The 23,808-nt window shown below is 36.4% G+C and overlaps 1 protein-coding gene across 4 annotated transcripts; it reads right to left on the reverse strand.

Moving 5' to 3' along the window:
- Positions 1-1,571: 1,571 nt before the first annotated feature.
- On the reverse strand, positions 1,572-23,464 carry MAT2B (methionine adenosyltransferase 2B). 4 transcript variants are annotated; one of them, XM_037799304.1, is made up of 7 exons: positions 23,318-23,464; positions 8,136-8,330; positions 6,280-6,394; positions 5,946-6,098; positions 3,946-4,139; positions 2,866-2,979; positions 1,572-2,484 (listed from the first exon to the last, which is right to left on the reverse strand). In XM_037799304.1, exons 1-7 carry the CDS (start codon positions 23,345-23,347, stop codon positions 2,314-2,316), a joined length of 972 nt encoding a protein of 323 aa, XP_037655232.1. In that variant the 5' UTR covers positions 23,348-23,464; the 3' UTR covers positions 1,572-2,313. The 4 variants fall into 4 exon arrangements, with proteins under 4 accessions (XP_037655232.1, XP_037655231.1, XP_037655233.1 ...); XM_037799303.1 differs by lacking the exon at positions 23,318-23,464 and adding an exon at positions 21,025-21,178; XM_037799305.1 differs by lacking the exon at positions 23,318-23,464 and adding an exon at positions 9,327-9,382.
- Positions 23,465-23,808: the final 344 nt, after the last annotated feature.

Below are 23,808 nucleotides of genomic sequence, written 5' to 3' on the forward strand. Positions count from 1 at the left end.
TACTGTTTCTCACAGATGTCAAAAATATAAAGATCATGAAAAACAAAAAACTATGGAGGAAATGTTCCAGACTGAAGCTAAAGAGACATGCTAAGAAATGCAACAAGTAATCCTAGATTGTGGACATTATTGAGAAAACTGATGAAACTTGAATGAGGTCTGTGTATTAGATGTTAGTATTTTATCAATGTTAATTTCTTGATTTTGATGGTTATATTATAGGGTTATGTGGAAGTGTGTCTTTGTTTTTAGAAAACACACACCAAAGTGTATATACTATATGGGTGATGAGGCAGCACTTCTGCAACTTACTCCTAAATGATTCAGGAAAAAATTAGTGTGTAGGGGGGAGAGGGAGGAGAGAGAAAGAGAGAGAGAAAAAGAGGGAAAGAGAAAATGATAGGATGAATGATTAAATCTGAAAATTGGGGAATCTGGGAGGGAGAATATAGGCATTCTTTATGTTTTTCTGTAATATTAAAATTATTTCAAAATGAATGGTTTAAAAAAAAAAGTCTTGAATTAATATAGAACAAATTCCAAGGCATATTAAGTGAATAAAACAAAGTAGGGGAAAAAAAGTGTTTATACTACTATTTGTGTAAATAAAGGTGATGGCTAGAGTATGAAGACACATACATATGTTGTATGTTTGGATTCCTGTATAAGCAGAATACCTCCAGAAATACAGACAAGGAATGGATCTACATAGGTTTCCTCCACAGGTGGAAAACAGGTGTCTAGAGGAGAAGAATGAGAAGGAGGTTTTCACTCTCTGCAACTTCTGAATTTCTGTAGTATGTGAAATGTAGTAACTTGAAAAAAAAAAAGAATGCTTTAATTCAGTGGCTGCCAAATGCAAGTGCCAGGCTGGCTATGTTAGAAGCACCTGGGAAACATTTAAAAAGAGATAAGCAGATCTCAATTCCAGAAATTCTATTTCAGTGGATCTAGGATAGGGCTCAAGTATCAGTAAAATGCCCCTGGTTAATTCTAAAACATAATGTGGTCTGGGAATTACTGCTTTTACCAAAAACCATCTGATCCTCTTAACCCACAATTCTAAATACACTAGGAAATCAGAACCAAGTACTTTTTTTTAATGAGGGAATAAAGTCATAATCTAGGGAAAAATACCTCAGAAGTGAAATTAGAAAATCTGAAACCAAGTTACCCTACCTACCTTTTTGGCTTAGTTGTCCAGCACTAAAAATATCATGGAGGCTAAGGTCACCTGAAAACTAGTTATTCAGAAGGAAGGAAAAAGTTATTCTGCATTCTTCAGAAGGCACATTCTATATAAATGTAAAATATAACAAAATTATATAATAATTTATTTTTAGTTATTTAAAAAACAATCCATTGGCACAAGTAGATACAATACCTGTAACACCCTAGATTGAGAGTGGTGGATTAATCAGTATTCATTTTACTATTGTATTGTATATTTCAATAAATCTTAACTATATTCTTTTGTATGCATCAATGTCACATGATAAGAAAATGAAAGCAGCAAATAGATGTTTGGTCCTTACATTTAAAAAAAGAAGTAAATACAAGAAAACTAAGAATTACCATGCCAGCAGTACATATTTATTATTATTCATGAATGGTCAAAGACTTACAAGGCCCTTTATTAGTAGTATAACCACATATATGAAATATCACTTAGCGACATGGAGTGAAAAGGACAGGCATATACGTATTTTAAAAATACAAACACATACACTCACACACTCCCTCTCTCCCTCAAGTGCTCACCATACACTGCTACAAAAGCAGGAGGTGTGAAGTTCCAATATAAAGAAACATATTGAAATATCTCAAGCATAAAAACGGCACTTACGTTGCAAAAATAAAGTTTCTTTCTTCAAACATTTTGATCTGAGCTCAAGCAAAGCAAATACTGAACACAATGATTTTCGTATTACTTTAACACACTTTCAAACAATCAACATAAAACGGTCAACTGCTGCAAAAATCCTGAAAATGATGAACAATGCATTTCATTAAAAAAATAAAAAAAAGTCTACAGCAGATCTATTTCATCCTGGCTCTCAAACATTCAAGAATCATAATTCACTATACTTAAAGAGCAAGTTAAGCCAGAACAAACAAAATGATAAACAGAAAGATCATTACTTCAAACAAGGCATCACTGCCCCTTTGTTTAGACAATTTCACTAGTGCAAGAGCATCATTTACCTGAAAGATCATGTTTCACAATTAAAGAGCACTCATACAAAACTAATTCCCTTTTCTTTGAAAATTGCCACACACTATACTTTTCATTAAAAAAAAAATACACATAAACTAATGAAAGACCGTTTGTCTCCATCTCTTGTCAATGAGGAAAGGCCAGAGAGATTCTTTGATTCCAATTCGAAATGGTGTTCGCTGGCCAATGCCCAGGGTCTCTAATTTGGAGCAGTGAAGCTGAGCATTTCTTGGACGTTGTGCTCCTAAGACTGGACTGTCAGTAATCTTTAAGAAAGATGAAAATAAAAAGTCAAAAGTAAATTAAGAGCCACATCTTGAGATTTTATATTCGCTACTTCCCTTTGCTCTTAGTGCAAGAAATCTGATTCAATCATACCTAATAAAATTAATAAAAGGTCTGTCATAATCAAGACCATACTTTTTCTATAAATTTCATCAACACTAATGGAGTTTACAGATGATTAATTTAGAGAAAAGTAGCAATATAAACTGCCAACATATAAGCAAAGTTCACTGTGATTAGTATTGGGAGTGAAGTTACCTTAGATGTCCAAAGCAACAAGAAAAGTATTATCAATAAGACACACTGTAGTGATGGATCTGGACTTCCACGAAGTGAGACGGTTTTGAATGCCATGTACTTACAGGTCTTAAGTGACTGCTGGGAAGGTTGAAGGCATCTGCAATTGCACATGCCATTTCATACTTGGTCATCTGCTCACTGCCAGACCAGTGAAAGGTTCCCTTAATTGATGGATCCTAAGAACAAGAACACAAAACAATTCAAATTAGTTTCAATTTTTCAAGTTGAGGGAAACAGTAGGTTTGACAAGAAAACAAATTAAAAAGTCCAAGGACTAAAATTCCTTTTCTGGAATGCTCTCAACAAGATATCTAAAGTCAAATCCCTATAAATATTTCCAGCTAAATACCAAAAGCAATTTCTGGACTTTAGCCTTACGAATTTTTTGAAAGAAAAACAGAATTGGCTTGAATTTTATTTAATTCGTGAGAATACTAAAAATGATTAGAGAATTTTAGGGAAACACAGTCTAATTTAATGAGTATTTCTAATTATCCTAAGAAGCTAAAGCCAAACTTTAATAGAACCATTTATCAAGACGAGCTAATTAATCACAGCATTGTTAAATACTGTCAAAGAATATATTTAAAATAAATATGAATTTTTATATATTAAATTATGATCCTATTATTTTTAATATTCTGAACTAAATAAGTCTCTAATCTTTTTTGTTATGGCTAGTCTATTTGGCTCTAAAGTTGTCAAATGTTTAAAATTAACTCCTACTGAAATACCAAAAAAGTAATAATAATACAAATAAGTCTTCAAGTGGCTAAAAATATACAGTCCTACTTAAATTTTTCTTTGGAACTACAACTATCTTAACCATAGCAACTTCCTGAAAGACATTAGTTGATTACTTTATCTAAAGACTATAAGCTGTCAGTCATCCTGCAATAAAAGAAACAACAAACGGGGTCTGTAGTATTTGAAAAACAAACTCAAACATAAAAGCATAACATTTTTAAGATTAATACAGTCTATCTGTAAATGACTTTTGCTTGGTTTTCTAGTTTTAAAACAAATAAGCACCTTAACTTTCGCTCATTAACATTATGTACAGCTATGAAAATTCAAGGATGGAAAAGATAAACTAGATTTTCACAAACAGAGAAATTAGGAATTCTTTCAGAGCTTCTCACCAGCATTCTCTTCTCTGCTAACTGACGACACACACTGGCTACATCTTTGACATGTGTGGGAAACCTCTGTTGCCAGTGGTCCATGTTCGCTGACTTGTTGCTGAACTGCACTTTATCAAACATAATGGTCACAGCACTTTCTTCAAGCTTTTCAACTTCTCCATACAGAACAGGAATTCTCAAAACAGCAGCTCCTAGAAATTAAGTAAAAGCATACAACATTTAAAAGCTTGAGGTAAGTGAAAATGCGTAGATTTAAATTCAGTAACATCAAAGCAGACAATTTGCTTTTTAATAAAAACGTACTAAAATGGCACAGCTCACCTGTGATAATGCCAATTTAACAAACGTGGTCATGTGATCCTGAATATTTTAAAGCATCTTCTGTCATTTGGGGTATTTTTATGCAGCAATATATATAATTTCTACAATATTATGATCATTAAAAATAAAACTAGTCATGACAACTAAGTGCAATGAATGTTCCTTGACTGGATCCTAGATTTAAAAAGAAAAAAAAGCAGCAAAGGATATTGCTGGGAAAATTAGGAAATTCCTACATAGACTGTATATTTGATTAAAATATTGCACTAATGCTAAATTTCCTAAAAGTGATAACCTAGTTGAATTTACGCAGAAGAATGTCCTTTTTCTTAAAAGACACATGCTTTAATAAGGACAGAACTGAAATTGTGGAGCTGTAATCCATAACAATTTTTTAAATTACCTATATGACTGCTTGTTGACTTGTATGTCGAGAGATGACACCTTCCTCTATGTATTTTTTATTTTACAATAATGGAAATGGCTGAAGTTGTGGAACTGTGACCCAAGATACTCTCTGAGATTTGCTTTCTAACTACTTGTGAAATAGTACACTGAAAGTTATCACTGTTATGTATATATGTTAAAGTTCACACACACACACACACAAAAGAATACATGCTTAAGTATTCTGAGGGAAAATTCAAAAGGTTCAGCAAGAAAAAAAGTATATGCATAAAACAAATGTGACAAACTGTTAACAACTGGTTAATCTATGTGAAGAGTATATATATGTGGGTGTTCACTGCATTATTCTTGAGCCACTGAATAAGGAATTTTGTGGTAGAGTGTACTGGTCCCTGCTGAGGGGTTATAATAATTTCCAGATAATTAACACTTTAAATGAAAATCAACAAACACTTTTTTAATAAAATTAACTTCTTGGGCAAGTGTACTTAGCTATCTATTCAAAGATGCTGCTTCCAGGAATATTTATAATAAAAAAAATTGAAAAACTAAACAGTCATCAGTAGGGAATCCTATATGAGGGGATGCTTCTCACGAACATGGTCTGAGGCACTAGTTTTAGTGGAGAAGGTCTATGAAAACAAGTACATCACAATTATTAATAGGAATAAAATATCCCAGAGATGGTTCCATATGTATTGAAATGGAAAAATGTGAGGAAAAAACAAGTTTTGAAACATTGTCTGCATTTTTTTTTAAATACACAAAAAATATTTCTGTATATAAGCATCAAATGTTATTTCCCAGAAGAAGCATTACAAGAGGACTTTAATCCTTTATAATTTTAAATTTCTTTTTAATTTTTTTAAAGGAGGTTATATAACTTTAATTTGTACACACATGTAAGGAAATAGAAAAGTTATATAAAATCAGAATACCTCAAGCTATGAAAACTGATACTGATTTATATTTTCTGAAAGCAGCTTATAATAAAAGTGTGCACTATATGACTTATCTTCTATATATAAACATGTATATTTATATATACATTGCTCCTGGAAAAAGTCTGATGGAGTCACAAAGCAGTTACCCTTGGGATTTCAAAATTTCTTGTTTCTCTTCTTCCTTAAAAACATATTTTTCTACATATCATTTCTCTAATAATTTGTTTCCTGACTAATTTCTTTTCAAATTAAAAAAATATATATGCCAGGAAAAAAAAAAAAGAGTCCTAAATAATAAAAAGAGTGAAAGAGATTATACCTCACCTAAATTGTTCTCCAGGACAGCCTTTTCTCCTTCTAATTTTGTTTTGCCATACAAATTCAGGGGATTTGGTATATCTTCCTCTCTATAAGGTGGATTTGTTCCATCAAATACATAATCTGAGCTAATGTAGATTAGAAATGCTCCAACTGCAGCTACCAAACAAAACAACAATGCATTAAATTGTTACATGACATTATTCTTTACTGGAATTTAGAATGATTTCTTCTTCATGACATATTAAAAAAAAGTCTTTTAATGATTTATAGAACTTTAATCTTTAAAAACTCAGTGATCATTTAATATTTTATGGAGCTTTTATAAAGTCTTCATTACCTGCTTCCTTTGCTAAATTCCTAGAAGCACCCACATTAAGTTGAGAAGCAGCCTCTGGATGATTTTCTACAACATCTGGTCTTCTCTCTGCTGCACAGTGTACTATGACATGAGGCTGGAAGTTAAGCAGTGATGTATTTTTAATCCAAGAAGGAATAAAATTGATAATCACAGCATTCCTAGAGTAAATTACTTCAAAGAAAAATGTTCATTAAGTCAAAATTCCTTCAACTAAGGAATAAATCATTATAATTTTTAATGTAGTTTTGTCATGCTTCTTTTCCAAGTTTTGAACTCCCTGAAAAAAAAATGTATGTATAAACTTTGAAAAGGAAAGAGCAATTTAGTGACCCCTACCAGACAAAATTCTCTGTGTCATCAATTGTATTTCTAAATCAAAACAAGTTCCATCCCTAATTTTGGATGGGAGATACATTATAAAGTTATATAAATGACTTAAATGTTTAATAAATTTTGTGAAAGGAAGAGTAATATCAATTACAACTAGATTCATAAGTTCAGATCTTTTCAACCAATAATTTAAAGAAAATCAGCTTTACAAGAAAATTACATTCCTAGTTATATTTAGTATGTTACCTATATGACAGGCACTGTGCTAGGAGCAAGGATCTTATAATCTAATGGAAAAGATTTATAATTTATATAAACAGACCATTTCAATATAATGTGACAGACATTAGATAAAGGAATGCAAAGGGTTGTTGGGCAAGAAATGACACCTAGTTCCCAAAAGAGCTGAACCAGAGCTAAGATTTGGATGACGACTGACAGATAGGGCTAGGGTATCCATAGACCAAACTTTAATGTGTATAAGCTGAGGTGTTTCTTAAAATGTAGATACCTGGGCACTACTACAGATTCAGTGAGTTAAAATCTCTGGAAGTGAAGCTTAAAAGTAAGTTCTCAGATTTAGGTGTTCTTTTTCGCTTTTAGTGTTTATTTTGGAGTAAGGAGAAGGTTCAAAAATGGATTCTGGTGATGAATGCACAACTGTATGATGGTGCTGTGAATAACTGATTGTACACTATGGATGACTGTAGTGCATGTGGATATATCTCAAACTGTATTTTTTTAAAAAAGCAAATGAACAATGGGGGGAGGAGGGAATTAGGATGTTTTGGATGTTCTTATTTATTTTAACTCTTATTTTATTTTTTGGAGTAATGAAAATGTTCACAGTTTGATTGTGGTGATGGATGAAAGTTCAACTATATGACCATACTGTGAACAACTGATTGTACAATTTGAAGGATTGTATGTTATGTGATTATATCTCAATAAAATTACATTAAAAAAGAAAGAAAGAAAGAAACAAAGCTCCCCAAGTGATTCTGATGCAAGTGTTCCTTGGATCACACTTTTAGAAAAAAATATGAATTACAGATTTGGAAAAAGGTGAAACAATAAACAAATTTTTCTTTGACTAGTTGTGTGACCATGGACAGCAACTTATTTAACTTTTCTGAGCCTGCTTCCTCAGCTCTAAAACAGAATACCATTTACAAAGTAACATTTGCTGTGTTGTAAGGTTTACAGATAAAATTCAAAAAGTGCTTGCATAGAATATGGTACTTAGAAGGCACTCCATAGATACTAGCTTTTTATAAAATGCTTCATATTTCTGTCATTTCTCAAATTAGTTCCCAGCCTAATCTTTTTAAGGACTGCATATACTAGTACCTTACAGTGCTAAAAAGATGCACTATATTTACTATTGCCTAATAGCTTAGATCTATCAAGAACTGTAACTTCCTTCATCACCAAAACATTTTCTATAACCTCCAGACAATTAACAGAGTTCATGTTTGTGTTAATATAAACAGACTAAATCATACCTCAAAACCATGAATGATGTGATGAACTGCATTTGAATCCAAAAGATTAACTTGTTCAAATTTTGGCCTTGCTCTTCTAAAACCACAGCCAACAGCATGCCAATTATTCTGCTTAAATTCTTTGTACACAGCTCTGCCAAGAAGCCCAGTGGCACCAGTAATCAGAACCCGTCTATTAGGGACATTAACTTCCTCCTAAAAGGAGAAGGGATAAAAAGGATTATTTACTTTGAGAATAAGACTCTCAAATAAATTATTCCCCATCATTGTATACTAAATGTCTAAAACCTAAGCAGTTTGATACATGTACCACATCTATAAACCAATTCTTAAGTTAGAACGAAGATTAATCAAACTGCATTGACAAGTGCATCACTTAAGAAAAAAGTAAAATCTTACCAAAAAAAAGAAAAAAGAAAAACAAGATGATACCATAAGGAATTATTGATTTGAACAGATTCAGATTTCTTACGTTAATGGAAAATCTTTTATTTCTGATCAAAGATGCCCAAATGAGTAATAAACATAAACTTCAGTTATGTCCTTCAGTTTATAAAAACATACAATTAGTTTTGAGCTTATTTATTTTATCCTGATTATATACTGGGGCTGTAGTCTATCAATAAGTTTACAAGTTGACAGTTCTGGTCTTCAGTTTTTAATCCTATATTTTCTTTCAAATCTTTTTCATTTATTTATATTTTAACAGATCCGAGAAAATTAGAATACTAGTCAAGAAAAATAAATATACTTCTTACAACACTGATATGGTTTCTATGTTTAATAAACTGATAAATGTTTATGAGTTAATTCTAAGTGCATCTACATAGGAATGTTGAAGGAATAAATACAGAGGATAAGAAAACAAAAACCTTCTAAGATACTTTAAATTGGCATGTGTTGTTATTGTAAGAAAACATTCCTTGCACACATATTTAAAACAACTACTATTTAAGAAATATATTCTATATTTCCAAGACAAAGTTTAAAATTTTTCCCTTTTCCCAAGGTGAGTAAAACTAAATTTCCTCCAAAACTCTTGAATAAAGTCAACATTTGTTATTTAAAACAAACAAAAAAACGGTTTGTTAACTCTTAACAACTGGAAGCTTTTTATTTCAAGTTTTCTATTAGTCACTGTCAAAAAGTTTAAATATGCATACAATATCTAGATTCAGCTTAACTACTTACCAGAATATACATTTAAAAACAAAACAAGAAGGCGGGGCAAGATGGCAGACTGGTGAGCTGTATGTTTTAGTTACTCCTCCAGGAAAGTAGGTAAAAAGCCAGGAACTGCGTGGACTGGACACCACAGAGCAATCTGTCTTTGGGCATACTTCATACAACACTCATGAAAACGTGGAACTGCTGAGATCAGCGAAATCTGTAAGTTTTTGCGGCCAGGGGACCAGCGACCCTCCCTGCCAGGCTCAGTCCCGGGGGAGGAGGGGCTGTCAGCTCCGGGAAGGAGAAGGGAGAATTGCAGTGGCTGCTCTTATCGGAAACTCATTCTACTGATTCAAACTCCAACCATAGATAGACTGAGACCAGACACCAGAGACTCTGAGAGCAGCCAGCCCAGCAGAGAGGAGACAGACATAGAAAAAAAACAACACGAAAAACTCCAAAATAAAAGCAGAGGATTTTTGGAGTTCTGGTGAACACAGAAAGGGGAAGGGCGGAGATCAGGCCTTGAGGCGCATATGCAAATCCCGAAGCAAGGCTGATCTCTCTGCCCTGTGAACCTTTCCTTAATGGCCCTGGTTGCTTTGTCTATTAGCATTTCAATAACCCATTAGATCTCTGAGGAGGGCCGTTTTTTTTTTGTTTTTTTTTTGTTTTTTTTTTTTAAATCCTTTTTGCTTTTTCTAAAACAATTACTCTAAGAAGCTCAATACAGAAAGCTTCAAAGAATTGAAATTTGGGCACGTCAAGTCAAGAGCAGAACTAAGAGAGCTCTGAGACAAAAGGCAATAATCCAGTGGCTGAGAAAATTCACTAAACAACACAACTTCCCAAGAAAAGGGGGGTGTCCGCTCACAGCCACCATCCTGGTGGACAGGAAACACTCCTGCCCATCGCCAGCCCCATAGCCCAGAGCTGCCCCAGACAACCCAGTGTGACGGAAGTGCTTCAAATAACAGGCACACACCACAAAACTGGGCGTGGACATCAGCCTTCCCTGCAACCTCAGCTGAATGTCCCAGAGCTGGGAAGGGGGAGCAGTGTGAATTAACAGAGCCCCATTCAGCCATCATTTGAGCAGACTGGGAGCCTCCCAACACAGCCCAGCAGCCCAGAACTGCCCTGGGGGGACGGCACTCACCTGTGACATAGCACAGTCATCCCTCAACAGAGGACCCGGGGTGCACAGCCTGGAAGAGGGGCCCACTTGCAAGTCTCAGGAGCCATATGCCAATACCAAAGACTTGTGGGTCAGTGGCAGAGACAAACTGTGGCAGGACTGAACTGAAGGATTAGACTATTGCAGCAGCTTTAAAACTCTAGGATCATCAGGGAGATTTCATTGTTAGGGCCACCCCCCCTCCCCGACTGCCCAGAAACACGCCCCACATACAGGGCAGGCAACACCAACTACACACGCAAGCTTGGTACACCAATTGGGCCCCACAAGACTCACTCCCCCACTCACCAAAAAGGCTAAGCAGGGGAGATCTGGCTTGTGGAGAACAGGTGGCTCGTGGACGCCACCTGCTGGTTAGTTAGAGAAAGTGTACTCCACGAAGCTGTAGATCTGATAAATTAGAGATAAGGACTTCAACTGGTCTACAAACCCTAAAAGAACCCTATCAAGTTCAGCAAATGCCACGAAGCCAAAAACAACAGAAAATTATAAAGCATATGAAAAAACCAGACGATATGGATAACCCAAGCCCAAGCACCCAAATCAAAAGACCAGAAGAGACACACCACCTAGAGCAGCTACTCAAAGAACTAAAGATGAACAATGAGACCCTAGTACGGGATATGAAGGAAATCAAGAAGACCCTAGAAGAGCATAAAGAAGACATTGCAAGACTAAATAAAAAAATGGATGATCTTATGGAAATTAAAGAAACTGTTGACCAAATTAAAAAGATTCTGGACACTCATAGTACAAGACTAGAGGAAGTTGAACAACGAATCAGTGACCTGGAAGATGACAGAATGGAAAATGAAAGCATAAAAGAAAGAATGGGGAAAAAAATTGAAAAACTCGAAATGGACCTCAGGGATATGATAGATAATATGAAACGTCCGAATATAAGACTCATTGGTGTCCCAGAAGGGGAAGAAAAGGGTAAAGGTCTAGGAAGAGTATTCAAGGAAATTGTTGGGGAAAACTTCCCAAATCTTCTAAACAACATAAATACACAAATCATAAATGCTCAGCGAACTCCAAATAGAATAAATCCAAAAAAACCCACTCCGAGACATATACTGATCACACTGTCAAACATAGAAGAGAAGGAGCAAGTTCTGAAAGCAGCAAGAGAAAAGCAATTCACCACATACAAAGGAAACAGCATAAGACTAAGTAGTGACTACTCAGCAGCCACCATGGAGGCGAGAAGGCAGTGGCACGATATATTTAAAATTCTGAGTGAGAGGAATTTCCAGCCAAGAATACTTTATCCAGCAAAGCTCTCCTTCAAATTTGAGGGAGAGCTTAAATTTTTCACAGACAAAGAAATGCTGAGAGAATTTGCTAACAAGAGACCTGCCCTACTGGAGATACTCAAGGGAGCCCTACAGACAGAGAAACAAAGACAGGACAGAGAGACCTGGAGAAAGGTTCAGTACTAAAGAGATTCGGTATGGGTACAATAAAGGATATTAATAGAGAGAGGGAAAAATATGGCAAACATAATCCAAAGGATAAGATGGCCGATTCAAGAAATGCCTTCACGGTTTTAACGTTGAATGTAAATGGATTAAACTCCCCAATTAAAAGATATAGATTCGCAGAATGGATCAAAAAAAATGAACCATCAATATGTTGCATACAAGAGACTCATCTTAGACACAGGGACACAAAGAAACTGAAAGTGAAAGGATGGAAAAAAATATTTCATGCAAGCTACAGCCAAAAGAAAGCAGGTGTAGCAATATTAATCTCAGATAAAATAGACTTCAAATGCAGGGATGTTTTGAGAGACAAAGAAGGCCACTACATACTAATAAAAGGGGCAATTCAGCAAGAAGAAATAACAATCGTAAATGTCTATGCACCCAATCAAGGTGCCACAAAATACATGAGAGAAACATTGGCAAAACTAAAGGAAGCAATTGATGTTTCCACAATAATTGTGGGAGACTTCAACACATCACTCTCTCCTATAGATAGATCAACCAGACAGAAGACCAATAAGGAAATTGAAAACCTAAACAATCTGATAAATGAATTAGATTTAACAGACATCTACAGGACATTACATCCCAAATCACCAGGATACACATACTTTTCTAGTGCTCACGGAACTTTCTCCAGAATAGATCATATGCTGGGACATAAAACAAGCCTCAATAAATTTAAAAAGATTGAAATTATTCAAAGCACATTCTCTGACCACAATGGAATACAATTAGAAGTCAATAACCATCAGAGACTTAGAAAATTCACAAATACCTGGAGGTTAAACAACACACTCCTAAACAATCAGTGGGTTAAAGAAGAAATAGCTAGAGAAATTGCTAAATATATAGAGACGAATGAAAATGAGAACACAACATACCAAAACCTATGGGATGCAGCAAAAGCAGTGCTAAGGGGGAAATTTATAGCACTAAACGCATATATTAAAAAGGAAGAAAGAGCCAAAATCAAAGAACTAATGGATCAACTGAAGAAGCTAGAAAATGAACAGCAAACCAATCCTAAACCAAGTACAAGAGAAGAAATAACAAGGATTAAAGCAGAAATAAATGACATAGAGAACAAAAAAACAATAGAAAGGATAAATATCACCAAAAGTTGGTTCTTTGAGAAGATCAACAAGATTGACAAGCCCCTAGCTAGACTGACAAAATCAAAAAGAGAGAAGACCCATATAAACAAAATAATGAATGAAAAAGGTAACATAACTGCAGATCCTGAAGAAATTAAAAAAATTATAAGAGGATATTATGAACAACTGTATGGCAACAAACTGGATAATGTAGAAGAAATGGACAATTTCCTGGAAACATATGAACAACCTAGACTGACCAGAGAAGAAATAGAAGACCTCAACCAACCCATCACAAGCAAAGAGATCCAATCAGTCATCAAAAATCTTCCCACAAATAAATGCCCAGGGCCAGATGGCTTCACAGGGGAATTCTACCAAACTTTCCAGAAAGAACTGACACCAATCTTACTCAAACTCTTTCAAAACATTGAAAAAAATGGAACACTACCTAACTCATTTTATGAAGCTAACATCAATCTAATACCAAAACCAGGCAAAGATGCTACAAAAAAGGAAAACTACCGGCCAATCTCCCTAATGAATATAGATGCAAAAATCCTCAACAAAATACTTGCAAATCGAATCCAAAGACACATTAAAAAAATCATACACCATGACCAAGTGGGGTTCATTCCAGGCATGCAAGGATGGTTCAACATAAGAAAAACAATCAATGTATTACAACACATTAAAAACTCGAAAGGGAAAAATCAATTGATCATCTCAATAGATGCTGAAAAAGCATTTGACAAAATCCAACATCCCTTTTTGATAAAAACACTTCAAAAGGTAGGAATTGAAGGAAACTTCCTCAACATGATAAAGAGCATATATGAAAAACCCACAGCCAGCATAGTACTCAATGGTGAGAGACTGAAAGCCTTCCCTCTAAGATCAGGAACAAGACAAGGATGCCCGCTGTCACCACTGTTATTCAACATTGTTCTGGAAGTGCTAGCCAGGGCAATCCGGCAAGACAAAGAAATAAAAGGCATCCAAATTGGAAAAGAAGAAGTAAAACTGTCATTGTTTGCAGATGATATGATCTTATATCTAGAAAACCCTGAGAAATCGACGATACACCTACTAGAGCTAATAAACAAATTTAGCAAAGTAGCAGGATACAAGATTAATGCACATAAGTCAGTAATGTTTCTATATGCTAGAAATGAACAAACTGAAGAGACACTCAAGAAAAAGATACCATTTTCAATAGCAACTAAAAAAATCAAGTACCTAGGAATAAACTTAACCAAAGATGTAAAAGACCTATACAAAGAAAACTACATAACTCTACTAAAAGAAATAGAAGGGGACGTTAAAAGATGGAAAAATATTCCATGTTCATGGATAGGAAGGCTAAATGTCATTAAGATGTCAATTCTACCCAAACTCATCTACAGATTCAATGCAATCCCAATCAAAATTCCAACAACCTACTTTGCAGACTTGGAAAAGCTAGTTATCAAATTTATTTGGAAAGGGAAGATGCCTCGAATTGCTAAAGACACTCTAAAAAAGAAAAACGAAGTGGGAGGACTTACACTCCCTGACTTTGAAGCTTATTATAAAGCCACAGTTGCCAAAACAGCATGGTACTGGCACAAAGATAGACATATAGATCAATGGAATCGAATTGAGAATTCAGAGATAGACCCTCAGATCTATGGCCGACTGATCTTTGATAAGGCCCCCAAAGTCACCGAACTGAGCCATAATGGTCTTTTCAACAAATGGGGCTGGGAGAGTTGGATATCCATATCCAAAAGAATGAAAGAGGACCCCTACCTCACACCCTACACAAAAATTAACTCAAAATGGACCAAAGATCTCAATATAAAAGAAAGTACCATAAAACTCCTAGAAGATAATGTAGGAAAACATCTTCAAGACCTTGTATTAGGAGGCCACTTCCTAGACTTTACACCCAAAGCACAAGCAACAAAAGAGAAAATAGATAAATGGGAACTCCTCAAGCTTAGAAGTTTCTGCACCTCAAAGGAATTTCTCAAAAAGGTAAAGAGGCAGCCAACTCAATGGGAAAAAATTTTTGGAAACCATGTATCTGACAAAAGACTGATATCTTGCATATACAAAGAAATCCTACAACTCAATGACAATAGTACAGACAGCCCAATTATAAAATGGGCAAAAGATATGAAAAGACAGTTCTCTGAAGAGGAAATACAAATGGCCAAGAAACACATGAAAAAATGTTCAGCTACACTAGCTATTAGAGAGATGCAAATTAAGACCACAATGAGATACCATCTAACACCGGTTAGAATGGCTGCCATTAAACAAACAGGAAACTACAAATGCTGGAGGGGATGTGGAGAAATTGGAACTCTTATTCATTGTTGGTGGGACTGTATAATGGTTCAGCCACTCTGGAAGTCAGTCTGGCAGTTCCTTAGAAAACTAGATATAGAGCTACCATTCGATCCAGTGATTGCACTTCTCGGTATATACCCGGAAGATCGGAAAGCAGTGACACGAACAGATATCTGCACGCCAATGTTCATAGCAGCATTATTCACAATTGCCAAGAGATGGAAACAACCCAAATGTCCTTCAACAGATGAGTGGATAAATAAAATGTGGTATATACACACGATGGAATACTACGCGGCAGTAAGAAGGAACGATCTGGTGAAACATATGACAACATGGATGAACCTTGAAGACATAATGCTGAGCGAAATAAGCCAGGCACAAAAAGAGAAATATTATATGCTACCACTAATGTGAACTTTGAAAAATGTAAAACTAATGGTTTATAATGTAGAATGTAGGGGAACTAGCAGTAGAGAGCAATTAAGGAAGGGGGAACAATAATCCAAGAAGAACAGATAAGCTATTTAACGTTCTGGGGATGCCCAGAAATGACTATGGTCTGTTAATTTCTGATGGATGTAGTAGGAACAAGTTCACTGAAATGTTGCTATATTATGTAACTTTCTTGGGGTAAAGTAGGAACATGTTGGAAGTTAAGCAGTTATCTTAGGTTAGTTGTCTTTTTCTTACTCCCTTGTTAGGGTCTCTTTGAAATGTTCTTTTATTGTATGTTTGTTTTCTTTTTAACTTTTTTTTTCATACAGTTGATTTAAAAAAGAAGGGAAAATTAAAAAAAAAAAAAAAAAAAGAAAAACAAGGGAAAAAAAAATAAAAAAAAGATTAAGTGCCCCCTTGAGGAGCCTGTGGAGAATGCAGGGGTATTTGCCTACCCCACCTTCATGGTTGCTAACATGACCACAGACATAGGGGACTGGTGGTTTGATGGGTTGAGCCCTCTACCATAAGTTTTACCCTTGGGAAGACGGTTGCTGCAAAGGAGAGGCTAGGCCTCCCTGTATTTGTGCCTAAGAGTCTCCTCCTGAATGCCTCTTTGTTGCTCAGATGTGGCCCTCTCTCTCTGGCTAAGCCAACTTGAAAGGTGAAATCACTGCCCTCCCCCCTACGTGGGATCAGACACCCAGGGAAGTGAATCTCCCTGGCAACGTGGAATATGACTCCCGGGGAGGAATGTAGACCCGGCATCGTGGGACGGAGAACATCTTCTTGACCAAAAGGGGGATGTGAAAGGAAATGAAATAAGCTTCAGTGGCAGAGAGATTCCAAAACGAGCCGAGAGATCACTCTGGTGGGCACTCTTACGCACACTTTAGACAACCTTTTTTAGGTTCTAAAGAATTGGGGTAGCTGGTGGTGGATACCTGAAACTATTAAACTACAACCCAGAACCCATGAATCTCGAAGACAGTTGTATAAAAATGTAGCTTATGAGGGGTGACAGTGGGATTGGGAATGCCATAAGGACCAAACTCCACTTTGTCTAGTTTATGGATGGATGTGTAGAAAAGTAGGGGAAGCAAACAAACAGACAAAGGTACCCAGTGTTCTTTTTTACTTCAATTGCTCTTTTTCACTCTAATTATTATTGTTGTTATTTTTGTGTGTGTGCTAATGAAGGTGTCAGGGATTGATTTAGGTGATGAATGTACAACTATGTAATGGTACTGTAAACAATCGAAAGTACAATTTGTTTTATATGAAAAAAAAAAAAAAAAAAAAAAAACAAAACAAAACAAAACAGAGGAAGAAGGAAAAACCTGAAATGAAAGGGCTGATAGGAGACAGTATAAAGTAAACTCTTAAAAGACATTTTCTTTAGTTTGGCCAATTTCAAGACATTCTAAAAGTTGAAGGAAATTTCATCTGGGCTTTCTGTTTCAAAAATCTGGGACTCCGCCAAGAAATTCTATGAAAACAAGAATTTCTGCCAGCAAAATATTTTCTTTAAATTTTGGCAGGAAAACAGTTCTATAAAGACTGAATTATAAAAAGGAGAAAACATGCCAAGTCTATTAGATATACAATAAGAAAACAATTTACACAGGATAAATCCAATAACAATCCCTGGAAAAATACTACAAAAGACATATTATTTGGTTTCTTCTTAGTTTTTCACGTTTTTTTACTTCCTATAGAGAAGCAAAAGAACAGATAACAGCTGTTAGGTCAGCGGTTCTCAAGACCTCAGTGTAGATCAGAATCACCTGGAGGGTTTTCAGATCCAGTAGGCCTGAGGTGGGACCTAATAGGTTTGCAGTTTTAAGAAGTTCCTAGCTGATGCTAATGATGGTGATTTGGGGACTCCACTTTGAGAACCAGTGCAATCTTGAACACTAGGAAAGTTCAAGGCTTTGAAAAAGATCCGTTTTTTACAATTAAAAAAAAAAAAAAGTAAAAGAAAAATGCCCATCCACTTTTCTAAATCTCCTTCCCCCTTGGAAAAGAAAACTAGGAATAGAAAACAAAGAACAAGTATTTTGCAATTCACAAAGATTACTAAACATTGAGTTAAAACTGCTACATATTTCGATCCTATGCTGCACACACCATCTTCATTTTAATCTTTGTTAAATGAATGAAACAGAAATCCTTCTTAAGAATGTCATAAGTTGGCAGTGTTTCTTAGTGCATCTTAAAATAAGAGCCCAGATGACCTTATAATCAACAGCATCTTAGATTTGATTAAATACAGTATAGGTTACAAGAGCAAGTCTCTTTAGGGAATATAAAATACTTAATTTAAATATCAGGAAACATATAAAAGGATTGGGATTGCACAGAGAACATGCAACTTTAAAACCTGAGTAATATGTAAGATCCCTAGAGAAAAAATATGAAACAGCCCTTGGTACTCAGTAGTCAGATGTCAATACTCAAGAATTTTATTTACTAAAAGAACAGGGATCTGAAGTGCAAACATTTACTGAGATGGAAATGATGCTGCACAATTCTGTATTTGAAAACTATCAAGTGTTACATAAGCAGCTTTACCGTCCATCATACCTTTTGACCGTAAGAACAGCTTTGTTAGACGAGGGCAGATATTATTTCCAAAGTGAGGAACCTGAAGTCAAGAGAAGTTAACGGTTTTGCTTACAGTAAAAGTAAATGAAAGGCTGGGGCAACTCAGGCCTTCCTGCCTCTATGGTCCACCCACCAAATTCCTGGAGTTTTGCCTCCATCCTTTGAACTTACATTTGATTTTATGTATTAAGGTTTTGTCCTGTGTCACAAAATGTAGTTTTGAGAAGTTACTCCATCTCTATTGATCTAATTCCTCATTAGTAAAATGAGTTGTTTGGACAAGGTGACTAAGGCTCTTAGTCTAAAATTCTTTAAAGTTCTACAATTCTTTTTACTTATTATCCTTACTACAGAGGGCCTGAATAGAATGGAAAGAACATCATTCACTTAAACAAGGTAACATCTCCTCTCTTCTCTTAGTTCTCACTTGGGACTGCAAGAGTTCTCTCTGTCACCAGTACAGAAACTAACACAAGATTTTATCATTTAGATTGCAGGTTTATTGATGGTTGGCAAATAAAATATCCATCACTCTAAAATTAAAAGGTTGTCAACATAAGTATCTCTTACATTTTTGAGTTCCTGTATAAACAAATTCAATCGAAGCTTTTGAAATACACTTGTTTTGTTTTGTTAGGAAAAAAAAAACATAAAAATTACTTTGGACCATCATTCCCTTAAATTTAGTCCTGCAAAACAAAGGAATGTCTCAACACTTCAAAAAACCATTAGAACTCAGAATGGAAAAATAAAAGGCTGACTAGTTAACCCATACTACTGTGAAGAGCTGAAATTATTTTGTCAATCTGCAAAGCATGAATTCTCAATTTTTATTACAATAGGTAAAACAGACTATACATCAGTTTAAACTAGTCTTAAGATATTTGTCTCTTATTGTGTAAACTCTAAAATGTATGGATTTCAACAAGTCCAGGGGACCAGATTACAGACACTAGAAGAATTCTTGAAAATTTAAATACAAATAAATGGGGAGCCACTCTCTTATTATGTCATCTCATCAAATGTTATCAAACTGTATCAGTAATGGGAAATATATAGGGCTCTTTCAAAATGACACAGTACCATAGCAGTGAGTTCTACTTTAGCGCCTGTTAAAAATGTTCTAGAAAAATAAAGAGCAAACTATTGCTAAAAAACCTAGGGTAATCTCAAATTTTAGTGGTAAACATGATAATACCTTGCTATATTTCAAACCTCATAAATATGGCAAAGTTTAATATTCATTGCTTTAATTGATGCTCAAAACACAGACCTCTGAATGGAAACTCCTGGGCCTTAAGAAACTTTTAAGATCTCATGGCCACCTAGGTGGGATTGGTCTAACTCCCACTGTCACCCTACTGTACCTTGCAGACAGTATTATTAACAGGAAATCACTACAGCCTGCTTCCCTAATATGAACTATAACACAATTATTCTGATGAGTGGGTTTCAATTCTGAGGTTTTGAGAGCAACCAACAATCGGTGCCAAGCTCTTAGATGTACTATTTTTAATGAAGGAAAATATGAAAGCTCATTTTCATTAGTTTATTGAACTCCTACTGTGAAAACAGATTTAAGCTTTATACACACACATAGACATACATCTGTGCATACACATAAATATAAACAATATGTAACATTACGAATTCAGCACTTTTGGGGGCACACAAGAGCAATGTAAGTTTAGCCCATTTCTCTTAACTTTATCCTCAAAGTCTCCAAGACTAAATATGCTACATTTTGGAAGAGTAGAAATTTTGTAAAATCAAAAACAGCCATCTCCTATGCTCTTTCATCTCCATAAAACATATTGATCCTGGCATTAACAGTTTTTTTATCTCCAGTGCTGATATATTCTGCGAAATGAGTAAATATGCTGGGGTGCCTGGAATAGAACAAAGATTGGTGGAATACCAGGGGTGGAGCTCTCAAACACAATAAAAGGTCTTCCTACATGCAAACTCTTCAGTGACTCAATGCCTGAGACAGACCTGCATTTGAATCCCAGCTCCAAACTTACTGACTTAAGTTAGGCAAATCTAAGCCTCAGTTTCCTCACCTGTAAAATGGGGCAATAACAGTATCTTAGCGTTATGAATATCAAATAAAACAATGCAAGTAAAATGTGTTAATGCTGTTGTTATTCCCGAAAAGTCACCCTTTCCCTTCTTTCTCAGAGCTACGAATTGGTAAGATCGAGGTACACGAACCAAGATGAAAAAGAAAAGTAAAATCAAAGCGGAAACAAATTTGAAAATCCCCTCTTCGATCCCGGGAGCCGAGATCCGGGACCCGAAAGTGAAACCCCGACCTATTCGCTTCCTGCCGCAGCGGCTGAAAGAGAAACAATGATGGATGTGCGCTGAGGTAAACAAACTCAGTGGCACCGCCCTAAATTCCCGAAGTGGGGGGAACGACACTCAGGCAACTCCGGGTCGGGGGCTCACGCTTCAGTGGGGCGCGCCAGCAGACGATCCCAGGCCCCGCCGACCTGACTCGTCTCCCTCTATGCGCCCGGACCCCACTGGAGACCACCAGTCCGACCCCTCACCTCCACTAGCCGGCAATTCCCGGGAACAAAGTGGATAGAAAGCTCGTTCTCCCGCCCCACCATCCCGCTGTCTTCGCGCAGCGGCCACCGCGGCCGCCACCTCTGCCAGCCCAGGGCCGCCTTGAGCCGCCGCTCCCACCGCTTCGGCCCGCCTCCCTAGCAGAACAGCCCCTGCTCTCCGCTTCCGGCTTCCGCCGCCAGGGCCACGCGTGTTGATTGGACACGCTCCGCCGACACCACAGAAAGGGGCGGGCGCACGCGGAACGCTTTCAGCCCACGCGCCAACTCTTAAAGGGATACACACAACGGAGCCCGGCACCCCCGCCCCGACTTAAGCAATGTATGAATTCAAGTTTTGTTTTGAACTTGTGTGTGCGTGCGCGCCTTTATTTCCTTTCTTCTTTTTCTTGTGGTTGCGGAAGGGTTGAATTTTGGCGTGAGTGGAAGTTTACAGACTGTGCTCAACGCAAAAGATTCAACTGGGTATATAATATACAATGTAAAATAAAATATTTAAAAGTCATGGGGAATGAGGGGAGAGGATGGGAGCTCAAAGGGCGTATACCTCGGGGGCATTACGTGTAGGGTTTTATAGATATGGAAAAAGGGAATAAAAATAAGAATGTTGGCATCTGAATCAGTTAACACTTCAGGAACCTGTTTGTCTTTCTCGGCTCCTAAAAAGTAATACGTGTGAAATTCCAAAAATTCTACACTCATTATTTTTAACTAAATAAAAATAATAAGATGTGTGAGGAGGAAGGTGAACTTTTTTATGATTCTTCAAAACGCAGATTCTTCAGATTCTTAGGCTTTAACCCGTTACTACAGAATAAGAATCTGTGGAATCAGAGCCCAGTGAATCTACATTTTAGTGGATGTAAGGGGACTGAAGACTCCACTTTACGAAGCACCGCAATTAAAAGAAGCCTTTGGGAATTAAAGGAAGGAATCAAGGGGAAGGTGTAATGATGGACATTTTGTCACCTGTACCGCTTTTTAAAAAATGATTCGGATTCAACAGTCTATTTAGAACGTCCTAGCACGCAACTGATTTCCCTTCCAGTTCAAAACCGCAGAAGTCCCCTTCCAAAAAAACAAGCACGGACCTTGTAGGGTTCGCCGACTTTTCACGGAACAGTGAAGCGCTCTTGTTCAGACTTAGAGCAAACCAAGATCAAAGGTCGCACACAAATGTGACCACTGATAGAATTTTTCAAAGAAGGACTTGTTTTCGTAATCCTTTTGGGTTTAGGTTAGAGCTAAAGTTTCTAAGCAGTCTTTAAAAATAGTTTTTCGAGGTCTGAACTCCGTGACTTTCTTTTTTACCCAACCCCCAACGCGCATCCATTTCCTTTATTCACGTGAATCCAAAGTCCTTTTTGGAACTGTAACAGGAGAGACCCTGAGGTTCCTCCCTTTCCTGTTTTTTTTTGTTTGTTTGTTTTTTATTTTTATTTTAATGTAGGCTCTTACTGTTAATTGGTTTAGCATTATTAGGGAATCCCAGACAGGACTGCCTTAGCACTAAACATGCATAATCGGCAGGCAATGAGAAGGGGTGAGGGTTTTCCTTTCTAGAAAAGCTGGGGGATTTTGTTTATTTTCTAGTTGCAAACGTATTATTCAGTCTAATCTTTATAGGAAAACACAAAATTAAGTACTCAATATGAACATTTAATGACATGCATACGCAATTAGCATTTTGATTCCCAGAGCAGCCTTGTCTAGAGTCAGGAACAAAAACTTTACTTGCCTATATTTGAGAAACTGGGTTTAGGATACTTGCCAGGTAAATGGTTATAGTTCTAAATGCATATGTTCGCCTATGGTTTTCAGTCATACTCTTTAATGATGAACGGTGCTATGAGAGTAAAACGCAATCGTTATACAAAAAAAAATCCAAGTTCCTATTGTGGCTAAGTCTATAAATTTAAAGACTAGAAGTTAGGTTGGCAGATTCAATTCAAGTCAAGACAAAGAAAGGCTGAAACATAAAACTATAGATGAAATGCTTACTTACATAGAATCTTCACATATGTCATTGCATTTAATCTGGTAAATGAAAGTGCTATTCCGTTATGCGTTTTATTTTTGTCAATTAATGAAATTTAGCTTAGATTTCCATAGCTTCGTTTCCTGGGTCAACAACTAAAGTTGGTTTAGTCTTCCGTGTCAGAGGGTTACATGTTTTAAAGAAATGAAAGACAGCAGTTTTTATTTTCATTGCTGAGATGCTTTTAAAGCAATTCTAACTGTGGAGTGCGTTGTTTCTTGAACAGCTAGCTCTTACCTGTTCTATGTCCTCCGGCATTTCAGGCATGATTCCAAAATTATTTCAGGAAAATGGTATGGTTTTCCGCTTCTGCCTCCTCTTGGCTGGGTCTTTGTTTGCTTCTGCCTGCAGAGCGCGCAGGCACCCAAAACTTGAGCCGCCGCTTCAGGTGACCTTTTGAATTAGCAGTTTGATTCCAATCCCAGAAACTCATGCAGTTTTCCACATTGCAGTAAACTGGCAGCTGATTCCCTATGACTGGCTTGAAAACACCCAATGAGAAGTTTCATGTCTAATTGCCAGCCAAGTGAGGGACTACTTGAAGAACTTAGGCAGAACCACCTTATTAAAAACACAAGCACACCACACATTCACATTTCCTGTCCAGACTCATTGCAGTCTCTCTTGCAGGAGAAAAGCAAGGGCCAGCCGTTGGGAAGTACACCAATCATGCAATTAATTCCTGTTCTGAAATATTTAACTCAGTTATTCCTTATTACATCAGAACA

The sequence above is a fragment of the Choloepus didactylus genome, chromosome 11 (genome assembly GCF_015220235.1).
Source record: "Choloepus didactylus isolate mChoDid1 chromosome 11, mChoDid1.pri, whole genome shotgun sequence".
NCBI lineage: Eukaryota > Metazoa > Chordata > Mammalia > Pilosa > Megalonychidae > Choloepus > Choloepus didactylus.

Excerpts from the sequence above, each read along its gene's own strand:
- MAT2B (XM_037799303.1), bottom strand. The coding sequence starts at position 21,087 with ATGGTGGGGCGGGAGAACGAGCTTTCTATCCACTTTGTTCCCGGGAAT. Across the intron at positions 2,980-3,945 it reads TAGCAGAGAAGAGAATGCTG|GATCCATCAATTAAGGGAAC; the intron begins GTGAGAAGCTCT and ends TCTTGTTCTTAG. Across the intron at positions 2,485-2,865 it reads CCAGCAGTCACTTAAGACCT|ATTACTGACAGTCCAGTCTT; the intron begins GTAAGTACATGG and ends TCTTTCTTAAAG.